General features: G+C 44.6%; 1 protein-coding gene across 4 annotated transcripts in view; it reads right to left on the reverse strand.

Moving 5' to 3' along the window:
* Window positions 1-11,859, reverse strand: part of Bin2 (bridging integrator 2) — a 32,802-nt gene extending 20,943 nt beyond the window's left edge. The window contains exons 1-2 of one of the 4 annotated variants that reach the window (XM_076912110.1): window positions 11,698-11,859; window positions 9,065-9,170 (exon numbers count right to left, since the gene is read on the reverse strand). Coding sequence is in view for 2 of the 4 variants with exons in the window: in XM_076912109.1 (XP_076768224.1) it covers window positions 2,873-2,953 (81 nt within the window). In the remaining 2 variants the exon portion in view is untranslated. Of the gene's footprint in view, window positions 1-814; window positions 881-2,872; window positions 3,031-9,064; window positions 9,171-11,697 lie in introns of those variants that run through there. The other 3 variants (XM_076912109.1, XM_076912108.1, XM_034516891.2) reach the window with 3 other exon arrangements.
* Window positions 11,860-14,912: the final 3,053 nt, after the last annotated feature.

Here is a 14,912-nt window from a genome sequence, read left to right on the forward strand (position 1 = left end):
GAGGAACTACCGACCACACACAGTTCCCATTTCAAAGTCAGCCAGAGCTAGAAAACCTTCCATCCGATCTTTCTGTCCTGTGTTCCCACAGATGTGCATATCTTAGGCAAACAGTGGAGTCTGCGCTTCCGGCAACAAGAGCTTATTCATTCCTTAGTTCCCTCTGGACTAGCTCAGCCCCCTGAACAAAAGAATCTATTGCAAATATTTGACAAATTAAACTCTTGGGGATGTAAGTTGAGTGAATGTTAACAGAGAGAACAACATAGTGATTTAAGAAAAAAAAAACCACGCCCTTGCTGGGGGGGGGGGACGGAGGGGGGGACTGAGCAGTCTGCTACAGAGAAGTCACAGAGAGGAAAGCATTTATCCAACCTGAGGATGGATGACACTGTAAAAATACAGCTCGCAGGAGGATGAGTGGGTGTAAAGTGATTCCACTTCAATCAGCTCCTGCCAGAGGCTCTGCAGGGACTGGGGCCTGCACAGAGGGTGGAGTGGCTTGAATGTGGCCTGGGGAGAACCTGAATTTGGGCCAGTGCCCCTCACCAGCCCAGAATCCCTTCTTCACTGTAACACTCACTCTTGCTCTCAGTAACTTCCGGAAACTCAAGGACTCCAGCTTTTCTACCCAGGCCATCCTTCCTTTAAGTCCCCGTCTGCTTGGGCCAGCCCTGAACTCCCAAACCCCCAGTCTCACACGCAGCCTATTTGTTTTCTGCATTAACCTCAGAGTTCCTTGGGCAGACTTGAGTTTGTGCCTCTCTCCCAGGACAGAAGAGGGTCTAGGACAGAAAGAACACTGAGCTGCTACCTGTGTGACTGTTTCTACTCTGGAGATACTCTGAAGTTCAGAGTCCTCTTATTTAATAGATGAGACCTGAAACCAAGAACAGAACATTATTTATGGCAAGTTTTGGAGTCCAGGCTTAAAGGAGACAAACAGGTTAGATGAGTCTGATTCCAAAGGCCTCCTGTCTGTTGACAACAGGTCAGAGGAAGACAGGCAAAAAGCAACTGCTACACCCAGGCTTTAATTTAAAATGTTTCTCTTTTGTGGTATCCAAGATTGCTCCTGCTAGGTACGGAACAGGCACCAACACTGAGCCATACCTGCCAGCTGCCAGCCCTTGAAACATCAAGTTTCAGGTTGCTATTTTTTGTTTTGTTTTTTGGGGGTTTTGTCTTGTGTTTCTTCAGCCACAGTGTAGCTTTCTCTAGGCGAGTTCCCTGTCCCCTATTTATAGTTAGACCTTTCCATAAGCACTGCGTTCAGATCTAGCAGATGTTTGTTAGCCTCCAGAGAGGCAAAGTTAAGGTAAGCGAAATAACAAAAGCTGGCCACAAAAACCTTTTATTTTCCCCTTGTCTTTTACATGACCTCAAAAGACAGAAGTATACAGAGCCCCTCCCTTCCACCGTGGCCTTTTAACACCATATTGCTACATCTGCACACCATCAGTAGTGTCAACCCCATGTGGGAGAGCCGGGTGCCCTTCGTCTTCTCCAGTGGCCACTGCCCCACCTTTACAAGAATACCAATCTTTCCATTGTTAAGTGTGCTAGGCATTTAACTGCTTTGATGATCACAAACCCTCTCCTTCTAGCCCATGTCTCTTCCCTTCCTTTCTCCTAGAGTGTGGGTAGATGGCGGGCAGGCAAGGGAATACTCTGGATAGGTAACATCAAAATGCCTTTTAAGTGTGTAGGGAAACGGGCTGGGCTGCAGCTCAGTTGCCAGGGGACTTCGTTGCTCACAAGAAGCTGGAGGTTCAACCTTCAGCATCTAAGAGATGTAACGGCACATGCTTGCAACCCAGAAGCTAGAGGGAGGCAGGGAGACCAGAAGTTGAAGTGAGTTTGGGGGTACAAGAAACTATCTCAAAAACACGTGAAGAGTGATAAGACTGGGGTTCATACCTATGAACCCAGCTGGAGGATCATTCAAGACCAGCCCTGCCTCAAAAAACAAGCAAGCAAATAAACTGTGAAGAGTGTCCCCATAATTGCCTTCTTTTCTCTCTCTCTCTCTCTCTCTCTCTCTCTCTCTCTCTCTCTCTCTCTCTTCCTCCCTCTTTCTTTCTTTCTTTCCTAATTTTTGAGACAGGGTCTGTCTATGTAGTCTAGCCTGTCCTGGAAGTCACTGTGTAAACCAGGCAGATCTTGAGCTCACAGAGACCCACCTGCCTCTGCCTCCTGAGTGCTGGGATTAAAGGCGTGTGCCCATAATCTGAATGGACTGGCAAATTATGGGTGTCAGTTTAATAGGTGGCAATCTAAGAAAGGACACACAGAGGCTCTGGATCACCATCAAGGCAGAAGCAAAGATCTAAGAAACAGAGGATGGCTACTGGACACATGAACTCCTGTTCACCCCAAGATAAGAGTTTCTTGTAACTCAGGCTGGACTTAAACTCAGTACATAGTCTAGGATGCCTTGAATTTTCTATTCACCTGCCTCCATTTATACCAGTTTAAACAACACTCGGTGTGGAAAACTGTACAGATTGTCCTGGTCCTTGGTGAATTCCCAAATTAAGTGGGGTGACTCACTGCCACTACAGCCGCTGTCCCTTACACTGAGGACGAGTATCCTCCAATTCATTCATCACCTGAGAGACACCACCCTTGCCTTATCGTTTGGACAAAATCTGTGACATAGTTGACAACCACCATTCGCTCCTTCCTGTCGCCTTTTCTGGGTCAGGCTGAGGGTTGCAGAAGGCTCTGCGAAACAGCTGTCTCCTCAGATGCTCCCTTCTCTCCCACGTCGGCCAGTGTTCATGGACATCCACTCCCCGCCCGTTCTGGGGCAGCAAGACCCTTTCTCCTCAGCCCAGGCCCGGGCCCCTGGTGAGGCCAGGCTGCCTACCTTCTCCTGGGCTCTGCTGAACTTCTTCTGCATCTGCTTGGCGAAGAGGCCAGCCGCTCCGCCCGCCTTGCCCTCTGCCATCCTGCCGGCTGCGGGGGGCGCAGCCTGGGCCTGTGGTTTCTAGAGGCCCCTGCAGAGGAAGTGCGTCCTCCCAGCATGCCTTGCGTGAGGCTCAGAGGGCGGGCCTTCACACCCTGCCTGCTGCCTGGGCGTGGTCGGCCTGGACCACCCAATGCCACCTCTCGAGGACCACTAGAACCCCATCACTACCCAGCTTCCCGAGAGGATCACTGCAGCCTACCACTGACCATCTCCCCGGGGGGCACCATTGGGACTGCATCACTGCCCAACTCCCCAGGTGGACCACTGGGACCCCATTACTGTCCATGTCCCTAGGAGGACCACTGGGACCACTGGGACGAGGACCTCATCATGGCCTAGATCCCCATGAGAACCACTGGGACCCCAAGATTGTTCAGCTCTCCGGGAGGATTACTGGGACCCCCTCACTGCCCAGCTCCTCGGGAAGACTACTGGGGCCCCATTGCTGTCCAACTCTCTGGGAGAACCACTGGGACCCCATCACTATCCAGCTCCAAAAGAGGACAACTGGGACCCCATCACTGCCCAGCTCCCCGGGAAGACCACTTGGACCCCCTCACTGCCCAGCTACCCGGGAGGACTACTGGGGCCCCATTGCTGTCCAAATCCCCGGGAGAACCACTGGGACCCCATCACTGTCCAGCTCCAAAGGGGGACACCGGGGACACCATTACTGTTGAGCTCCTGGGGACGACCACTGAGACCCACCATAGTCCAGCTCAAGTGCCTCCCTGAGCAACAGGCTGGGGTCCACAGAGACATCTGGAGCTGGGAGGCCAGCTATGCTGTTCTGAGAGGTTGGTGGAAAATGGCTTGTTCAGGATGGACTTTGGTGGACACATACTCTTAAGCCCAGCTTGGAAATGCTGCCCCTGCAGTAGAAAAAGAATGGCCCCCTCGAACAGGGTCTTTGAATGTGGACCGCAACTCAAAACCTGAAAGGCACTAGAAAATGAGGAGACACAAAAGACTGAGTTTCACCCAGTGAGGACATTTAACGGACCAGAGACCACCTACCAGCTGCAAGGTATTGATGCCAAGTGACTATGTCTTAGCCGGCTCTAAGCCTGGGAATTGTAGGGACAGAGTGTAGAAGGTGGGCAGAATCCAGATCTGGATTTGAAGGGGAGAAAAAGACTGGAGAGACAGGGTACTCAGGAAAGGGGTGCCATTCATAATGTGCTAAGGAGGAGAGGAGGGGAGAGGCCTGAACTGGACAGTGGAGGGCAAGCCTTTCTAGGCAAAGCATGGTGCATTGTATGGACACAGTGTGAATTTAGGTACAGATTATGCGAACGGGGGTGGGGCTAATAGAGATTACAACTCTGGTTTCTCTAGGAAACCGGTCTTTCAATGAAGTTTCACCCAACCACTGAGAAGGGATAGCCAGAAAGTATGGATGGATTCTAGGTTTGGGGAAACATTTATCCCAGAATCTTAGAGAGCTGGTGAAATTTTCTCAAGGAAAGAAAGAGAACACAATAGGTTTCCTGTAGGAGAAGGCAGAAGGAAGCTGGAGGCTTGCCACAAAACTGCCTGCTACTGTTTTCTGATTCTTTCATCAAAACAGACGCTGCACTAAAGGCCAACCGTGTACCAGGCAGACACTAGACCGCCAGGCAGGAAAGACAACTCTGATCTCCAGGTGCTTACTTTGGAGGTAGGTTGACGATCACATGATCCTACTGGAACATCTGTAATTCATTTACAGAGATGGATACAAGCTTTTCAAGCAATAGGTTATTAATTATTAATAATTACTATGAATAGGAATGGATGTTAGCTTTGGTGGTGGCCTGAGAGAGGCAGATTAAGAAAACAGAAGGGCTTCATATAGAATAGGAGAGAGCTGAGAAATCCAGAGAATATTGGTCTTGCTGAGACGCTGGGAGAAGACAAAGGCACCCAGGTGTCAGGGCTGGAGAGATGCATCAGTGGTTAAGAGCACTGACTGCTCTTCCAGAGGTCCTGAGTGCAATTCCCAGCAACTACACAGTGGCTCACAACCATCTGTAATGGGATATGATGCCCTCTTCTGGTGTGTCTGAAGACAGCTAGAGTGTACTCAATATACATAAAACAAATAAATCTTAAAAAGGGGGGGGGGCAGGTGTCATTAGCAGAAGGCCCCTGCCACTCCCAGGACTTTTCATAACTTCAGCAGAGTGCCCTGACTGTAACCTTCTAAGACAAGTCTTGTCTTTCCTACTCTGTGCTTGAGATAGGGCCCCACCTGTAGCCCATGCTGGTCTGAAACTCAGGCAATCCTAACTTACCGCCCAAGAACCATGATTACAGGTGTGTGCAACTATACCTGACTCAGAAACTCTTTGGTGCCAAAGAGACTGATGTTCCATCAGGCAGTGCCAGAGCAGGAACAACCCTTGAAGTAAACTAAATTGAGAAATCAAGCCACGATGTTTGAAGAGAATAATGTATCACACAACTGGACTCACTTAAAAGTAAGCTACACCAAGAGTCAAGCTAGCAAGACGCAGCTCGTGGCTGTGATGGCCAGTCTTTTATCCTAATCGATAGGAACTTGTCTTCACAATCTAGTAATTGGTGCTGAGGAGAAGAGTAAGATGAAGTTTGGGAATGTCTAAGGCTTGAGCAAACAGGCAAGTCACAGGATAACATGGGGTGGCTATCTTTGATAGAAGTAACAAACCAGACCAAAACAAAGGCTTTTCTCATAACAGGAAAGACTGATAATATTCCTAGATTACCCCTACTCCTCAGTTGTGGAATTAGAGCAGGAACTCAGACATCCTAACTTTGATCCAGCCTCTTATAGTATACACAGTGATGCAGAGGTTATAGTATACACAGTGATGCAGAGGTTATGTTATACACAGTGATGCAGAGGTTATGGTATACACAGTGATGCAGAGGTTATAGTGTACACAGTGATGCAGAGGTTATAGTATACACAGTGATGCAGAGGTTATGGTATACACAGTGATGCAGAGGTTATAGTATACACAGTGATGTTAGGTTATAGTGTACACAGTGATGCAGAGGTTACGGTATACACAGTGATGCAGAGGTTATGTTATACACAGTGATGCAGAGGTTATGGTATACACAGTGATGCAGAGGTTATAGTGTACACAGTGATGCAGAGGTTATAGTGTACACAGTGATGCAGAGGTTATGGTATACACAGTGATGCAGAGGTTATGGTATACACAGTGATGCAGAGGTTATAGTGTACACAGTGATGCAGAGGTTATAGTGTACACAGTGATGCAGAGGTTATAGTATACACAGTGATGTTAGGTTATAGTATACACAGTGATGCAGAGGTTATAGTATACACAGTGATGTTAGGTTATAGTGTACACAGTGATGCAGAGGTTATAGTATACACAGTGATGCAGAGGTTATAGTATACACAGTGATGCAGAGGTTATAGTATACACAGTGATGCAGAGGTTATAGTATACACAGTGATGTTAGGTTATAGTATACACAGTGATGCAGAGGTTATAGTATACACAGTGATGTTAGGTTATAGTATACACAGTGATGCAGAGGTTATAGTATACACAGTGATGTTAGGTTATAGTATACACAGTGATGCAGAGGTTATAGTGTACACAGTGATGTTAGGTTATAGTATACACAGTGATGCAGAGGTTATGGTATACACAGTGATGCAGAGGTTACAGTATACACAGTGATGCAGAGGTTATAGTATACACAGTGATGCAGAGGTTACAGTATACACAGTGATGCAGAGGTTATGGTATACACAGTGATGCAGAGGTTATGATATACACAGTGATGCAGAGGTTATAGTATACACAGTGATGTAGAGGTGTTGCAGCCTGAGATGCCGCACGTTGGGCACCAAAATGTCGGGACTGCTCTATCAATGTTGGAACCCGCACTACCAAAAGCCTTGGGGGCTAAACTGTTAGAGTCTGCACTGCTCCAAGCTGCTCCAGTCAGAGGGTCGGGGTTCAGCAAGAGAGAGAGTGAGGAAGAATGGAGACCAGACAGAGTGTGATTCAATCCCGTTTATTCTTCAGTCTCTCTTCTTCTCTCAAAGTCCTAGTTCCTAATCCAAATTCCAAGTCTCGAGTTCCTAGTCCCTCATTCCTAGTTCCTAGTGCCTCCAAGTTCCAAGTTTTTAGTTCTGAGTTCTAGTTTCGAGTCTCATCCTAGTACTTTTCCAAGTACAAGTGTCTAATTCCTAGTTCTCTTTCCAAGTCTCGAGTGTCTAATCCTAGTGCCTACTACCTAATTCCAAATTCTTCCTCCAAGTGCCAAGTGCCTAACACCTAATAAACTCACCTTGATAATCATTGTCTATTACTCCAGGAAAAATTTGTAGTCCCTGCATAGTAGTACTGCTTCTTCCCACTATCAGACCAAACACATTTGGATAGAGTGGTCCAAACACTCCAGTGGGTAAGGCCTGAGGTCCCATTTCTGGGGTTAATACTATGTGGGTGGCAGAACTGAGGTCTAGTCCTGTGCTTCCTGGTGTTGCTGGACTAAGTTCTGAAAGGGATTGTTGTTTGCTGGTATAGAACTGACTCTTCCATAAGCCTGTTTTGGCTTGTGTCGGTTCAGGGCCTGGAGCTGGCCCCTGTTCTCATTTTCCTGATTATGGAAAAGGGTGTTTCCTTGAGCATCTCTTTTGGACCTATATTTACTAGCCCAATGCCTTCCACGTTTGCAAAGTGGGCAGAGCCCAGGCTGTTTTCTGGGAAGTCTCGGGGTTACCTCATTTTCTGCCTTGCAATCTCTTGCAAAGTGTCTAGGTTAGCCACATTTAAAACAGACCTTTTGGTTTCTACTAGCCAAAAAATCTCTTATTGATTGTCCTTGCATGGTAGCTGCCATAGCTAAGCCCTGTTGGTAGGAGGGACCTATATTAGAACAGAGTCTAATATACCCTGTAAGGTCTGTCTTTTTCCTGTAGGGTTTAATGGCCGCTTGGCAGGCAGGATTGGCATTTTCATATGCAAGTTGTTTCACATAATCTACACCTACCTCTGCATTACCAAAAATCCTCCCTGCTGTTGTCATTAATCAATGAACAAAATCAGAAAATCGTTCATCAGGTCCTTGTCTGATTGCTGTTAAGGATGTACTAGGGTCCCCTTTTGCCGGGAGTTTATGCCAAGCCTTCATTGCTGCGTTTTGAATTTGAGCGAATAAGCCTGGGTCATATTGCATCTGATTATCACTAGAAGCAAATTGCCCTTCTCCTACTAAGGCATCAAAGGATCAACCATTGACTGCCTGAATGTTCCTCCTAGCTGTTTCTTTACAATTCTCATGATACTCTGATTTCCAAATAAGATAGTCACCACCGCTAAGAACTGCTCTCACTAACGTATCCCAATCACTAGGAGTCAGCCACTCCTCTGCAGTAGACTCTAAAATTGCAAGAGTAAAGGGAGCAGTGGCACCGTATTGTGATACTGCATTTTTTAATTCTTTAATAATTTGAAAATTAAACCCTGTGTGATGTCTCCAAGCAACCCCTTGATTGTCTGGTCTCTGATATAGGGAAAGCCTCAGCATCTCCCTCCTCTGGCTGATCTGTGGCTAATCTTAAGCTAGGTGATAGGAACTGCCTTTGGACTCCTGGTTGAGGAATGCAAGGAGCCGGGGGATTTTTGCAGTTTACCTCTCGAGACATCTTCCCCGTCTTTAATTTTTGTAGCTGATTAAGTCCTGATACTCTTTTTCTAACTCTATTTGTTGTTTAAGAACAGATATTTTTTTCTGTAAGTCCCATCTGGGATCTATAACCACCATCTCCATTGGGGGGGGGTGTACAGAGGGGGTCTTCTGGAAGAGAACCATTCAGGGTTGTAATGTTCAGCTGCCTCTTTCTCTAGGTTAGCACAATCTGGCTCTGACAAATTGTCATCAAACTTTGGTTGTATTTTAGATTCTAATTTCGAATAAATATGTTTCTTCTTACTTTGAACATGAAAGATAGCATTCAAACAATGAAACAAAAGCAGACAATTAACACATGTGAGCAGCAAACAACAAAACAAAAACAGAGAATTGAGTTCAGGCTGACTTATTTCTTGCCCCATTTTCATTAACATGACTTACCTTTCTCAATGTGGCAGATTCCCGCAGTGATCACCTTCGTTTCACTTCTAAATTTTTTGGCAGATCCTTCTTCTAGTAACTTCCCTCACTGGGTCTCTCGTTGTTGCTGCCCCATGTTAGGTGCCAAAACAGAGGTTATAGTATACACAGTGATACAGAGGTTATGGTATACACAGTGATGCAGAGGTTATGATATACACAGTGATGCAGAGGTTATGGTATACACAGTGATGCAGAGGTTATAGTATACACAGTGATGCAGAGGTTATAGTATACACAGTGATGTTAGGTTATAGTATACACAGTGATGCAGAGGTTATGATATACACAGTGATGCAGAGGTTATAGTATACACAGTGATGTAGAGGTGTTGCAGCCTGAGATGCCGCACGTTGGGCACCAAAATGTCGGGACTGCTCTATCAATGTTGGAACCCGCACTACCAAAAGCCTTGGGGGCTAAACTGTTAGAGTCTGCACTGCTCCAAGCTGCTCCAGTCAGAGGGTCGGGGTTCAGCAAGAGAGAGAGTGAGGAAGAATGGAGACCAGACAGAGTGTGATTCAATCCCGTTTATTCTTCAGTCTCTCTTCTTCTCTCAAAGTCCTAGTTCCTAATCCAAATTCCAAGTCTCGAGTTCCTAGTCCCTCATTCCTAGTTCCTAGTGCCTCCAAGTTCCAAGTTTTTAGTTCTGAGTTCTAGTTTCGAGTCTCATCCTAGTACTTTTCCAAGTACAAGTGTCTAATTCCTAGTTCTCTTTCCAAGTCTCGAGTGTCTAATCCTAGTGCCTACTACCTAATTCCAAATTCTTCCTCCAAGTGCCAAGTGCCTAACACCTAATAAACTCACCTTGATAATCATTGTCTATTACTCCAGGAAAAATTTGTAGTCCCTGCATAGTAGTACTGCTTCTTCCCACTATCAGACCAAACACATTTGGATAGAGTGGTCCAAACACTCCAGTGGGTAAGGCCTGAGGTCCCATTTCTGGGGTTAATACTATGTGGGTGGCAGAACTGAGGTCTAGTCCTGTGCTTCCTGGTGTTGCTGGACTAAGTTCTGAAAGGGATTGTTGTTTGCTGGTATAGAACTGACTCTTCCATAAGCCTGTTTTGGCTTGTGTCGGTTCAGGGCCTGGAGCTGGCCCCTGTTCTCATTTTCCTGATTATGGAAAAGGGTGTTTCCTTGAGCATCTCTTTTGGACCTATATTTACTAGCCCAATGCCTTCCACGTTTGCAAAGTGGGCAGAGCCCAGGCTGTTTTCTGGGAAGTCTCGGGGTTACCTCATTTTCTGCCTTGCAATCTCTTGCAAAGTGTCTAGGTTAGCCACATTTAAAACAGACCTTTTGGTTTCTACTAGCCAAAAAATCTCTTATTGATTGTCCTTGCATGGTAGCTGCCATAGCTAAGCCCTGTTGGTAGGAGGGACCTATATTAGAACAGAGTCTAATATACCCTGTAAGGTCTGTCTTTTTCCTGTAGGGTTTAATGGCCGCTTGGCAGGCAGGATTGGCATTTTCATATGCAAGTTGTTTCACATAATCTACACCTACCTCTGCATTACCAAAAATCCTCCCTGCTGTTGTCATTAATCAATGAACAAAATCAGAAAATCGTTCATCAGGTCCTTGTCTGATTGCTGTTAAGGATGTACTAGGGTCCCCTTTTGCCGGGAGTTTATGCCAAGCCTTCATTGCTGCGTTTTGAATTTGAGCGAATAAGCCTGGGTCATATTGCATCTGATTATCACTAGAAGCAAATTGCCCTTCTCCTACTAAGGCATCAAAGGATCAACCATTGACTGCCTGAATGTTCCTCCTAGCTGTTTCTTTACAATTCTCATGATACTCTGATTTCCAAATAAGATAGTCACCACCGCTAAGAACTGCTCTCACTAACGTATCCCAATCACTAGGAGTCAGCCACTCCTCTGCAGTAGACTCTAAAATTGCAAGAGTAAAGGGAGCAGTGGCACCGTATTGTGATACTGCATTTTTTAATTCTTTAATAATTTGAAAATTAAACCCTGTGTGATGTCTCCAAGCAACCCCTTGATTGTCTGGTCTCTGATATAGGGAAAGCCTCAGCATCTCCCTCCTCTGGCTGATCTGTGGCTAATCTTAAGCTAGGTGATAGGAACTGCCTTTGGACTCCTGGTTGAGGAATGCAAGGAGCCGGGGGATTTTTGCAGTTTACCTCTCGAGACATCTTCCCCGTCTTTAATTTTTGTAGCTGATTAAGTCCTGATACTCTTTTTCTAACTCTATTTGTTGTTTAAGAACAGATATTTTTTTCTGTAAGTCCCATCTGGGATCTATAACCACCATCTCCATTGGGGGGGGTGTACAGAGGGGGTCTTCTGGAAGAGAACCATTCAGGGTTGTAATGTTCAGCTGCCTCTTTCTCTAGGTTAGCACAATCTGGCTCTGACAAATTGTCATCAAACTTTGGTTGTATTTTAGATTCTAATTTCGAATAAATATGTTTCTTCTTACTTTGAACATGAAAGATAGCATTCAAACAATGAAACAAAAGCAGACAATTAACACATGTGAGCAGCAAACAACAAAACAAAAACAGAGAATTGAGTTCAGGCTGACTTATTTCTTGCCCCATTTTCATTAACATGACTTACCTTTCTCAATGTGGCAGATTCCCGCAGTGATCACCTTCGTTTCACTTCTAAATTTTTTGGCAGATCCTTCTTCTAGTAACTTCCCTCACTGGGTCTCTCGTTGTTGCTGCCCCATGTTAGGTGCCAAAACAGAGGTTATAGTATACACAGTGATACAGAGGTTATGGTATACACAGTGATGCAGAGGTTATAGTATACACAGTGATGCAGAGGTTATAGTATACACAGTGATGCAGAGGTTATGGTATACACAGTGATGCAGAGGTTATAGTATACACAGTGATGTTAGGTTATAGTGTACACAGTGATGCAGAGGTTATAGTATACACAGTGATGCAGAGGTTATAGTATACACAGTGATGCAGAGGTTATGGTATACACAGTGATGCAGAGGTTATGGTATACACAGTGATGCAGAGGTTATGGTATACACAGTGATGCAGAGGTTATGATATACACAGTGATGCAGAGGTTATAGTATACACAGTGATGCAGAGGTTATAGTATACACAGTGATGCAGAGGTTACAGTATACACAGTGATGTTAGGTTATAGTATACACAGTGATGCAGAGGTTATAGTATACACAGTGATGTTAGGTTATAGTATACACAGTGATGCAGAGGTTACAGTATACACAGTGATGCAGAGGTTATAGTATACACAGTGATGCAGAGGTTACAGTATACACAGTGATGCAGAGGTTACAGTATACACAGTGATGCAGAGGTTACAGTATACACAGTGATGCAGAGGTTACAGTATACACAGTGATGCAGAGGTTACGGTATACACAGTGATGCAGAGGTTACGGTATACACAGTGATGCAGAGGTTATGGTATACACAGTGATGCAGAGGTTATGGTATACACAGTGATGCAGAGGTTATGATATACACAGTGATGCAGAGGTTATAGTATACACAGTGATGCAGAGGTTATAGTATACACAGTGATGCAGAGGTTACAGTATACACAGTGATGTTAGGTTATAGTATACACAGTGATGCAGAGGTTATAGTATACACAGTGATGTTAGGTTATAGTATACACAGTGATGCAGAGGTTACAGTATACACAGTGATGCAGAGGTTATAGTATACACAGTGATGCAGAGGTTACAGTATACACAGTGATGCAGAGGTTACAGTATACACAGTGATGCAGAGGTTACAGTATACACAGTGATGCAGAGGTTACAGTATACACAGTGATGCAGAGGTTACAGTATACACAGTGATGCAGAGGTTACGGTATACACAGTGATGCAGAGGTTACGGTATACACAGTGATGCAGAGGTTATGGTATACACAGTGATGCAGAGGTTATAGTATACACAGTGATGCAGAGGTTATAGTATACACAGTGATGCAGAGGTTATAGTATACACAGTGATGCAGAGGTTACAGTATACACAGTGATGTTAGGTTATAGTATACACAGTGATGCAGAGGTTATAGTATACACAGTGATGTTAGGTTATAGTATACACAGTGATGCAGAGGTTACAGTATACACAGTGATGCAGAGGTTATAGTATACACAGTGATGCAGAGGTTACAGTATACACAGTGATGCAGAGGTTACAGTATACACAGTGATGCAGAGGTTACAGTATACACAGTGATGCAGAGGTTACAGTATACACAGTGATGCAGAGGTTACAGTATACACAGTGATGCAGAGGTTACGGTATACACAGTGATGCAGAGGTTACGGTATACACAGTGATGCAGAGGTTATGGTATACACAGTGATGCAGAGGTTATAGTATACACAGTGATGCAGAGGTTATAGTGTACACAGTGATGCAGAGGTTATAGTATACACAGTGATGCAGAGGTTATGGTATACACAGTGATGCAGAGGTTACGGTATACACAGTGATGCAGAGGTTATGGTATACACAGTGATGCAGAGGTTACGGTATACACAGTGATGCAGAGGTTATGGTATACACAGTGATGCAGAGGTTATAGTATACACAGTGATGTTAGGTTATAGTATACATAGTGATGCAGAGGTTATAGTATACACAGTGCACTGAAGTTATACTATATAGTATATGCCATGATGTATAACTTCACTAACACAGTAGTGAAGCAGAAAAGAAAATGAAGAGGTCACAGGGAGGGAAGGAAGCCCCTCTCTTAAGAATCTGATTGGAAGTAAAAAACTTCAACACAGCTTATATAATGAAATCCTCGGGGCTGGAGAGATGAGATGGCTCAGTGGTTCAGAGCACACTGTTCTTGCAGAGACCTCAATTCAGTTCCCAGCACCCACACTGGCTCACATCCACTGAACTTCAGGTCCAGAGTGCTATGATGTCTCTGACCTCCAAGAGTACCTGTGGTCACGTGACTCCTAAGAGTACCTATAGTCATGTGCATAGACCACCCCTAACGTTCACAGATTTAAAGACAAATGAATCTAGAGAAGAGTGTTAAAACAATAGACTACAGATGGCCAGGTATTAATCCCAGCACTCAGTAGGCAGAGGCAGGTGAATTTCTGAGTTTGAGTCTAGCTTTAGACAGGGCTACATAGTAAAACCCTATGAGAGAGAGAGAGAGAGAGAGAGAGAGAGAGAGAGAGAGAGAGAGAGAGAGAGAAACACAAGTAGCAAACAACAAATTCCACTTATTTAGGACCATTCTGTAGCCCTGAGTTTAACTGGTTGGGCTTCTTCTCATCCTTTAACCTTTTAAAACACCTTACAGCTTAATTTTAAAAAGGAAAACCTTTCACATAAGAAAAATAAGTAAATCACTTCATATGTATGTTTTAATTTTTAAAGATTTAATTTTTAAAGATTTTTTTACTTTTTTTTTTTTAAATGGATATCTGTTTGAGTGTGGGACCAGAAGAGGCTGTTGGATCCTATGTTGCTGGAACTACAGGTTGTTTTGAGCCAACTTGTGGGTGCTGGGAACTGAACTCCAGAACAGCAAGTTCTCTTAGCTGCTGAACCCTCTCTCCAGCCCAGCTGTAATCTTTAACTGTTATTGTAAGTTACATCTTTTAAAAATATATATCTTAAAAGGTCATACAATCACTATATATATATTATAATTATATATTATATAAATATGTAGTTGGCCATTATGAGGACATCTAAGTGGGGCTGTCTTGAGACATCACGCCCACAAGTGGACCTGTATCACTCCCTATGTGTGGCTGTCTTAGCCAATGCTAAGGTCTAAAGCATGTG

The sequence above is a fragment of the Arvicanthis niloticus genome, chromosome 13, assembly GCF_011762505.2.
Source record: "Arvicanthis niloticus isolate mArvNil1 chromosome 13, mArvNil1.pat.X, whole genome shotgun sequence".
In the NCBI taxonomy this organism is placed as follows: Eukaryota; Metazoa; Chordata; class Mammalia; order Rodentia; family Muridae; genus Arvicanthis; species Arvicanthis niloticus.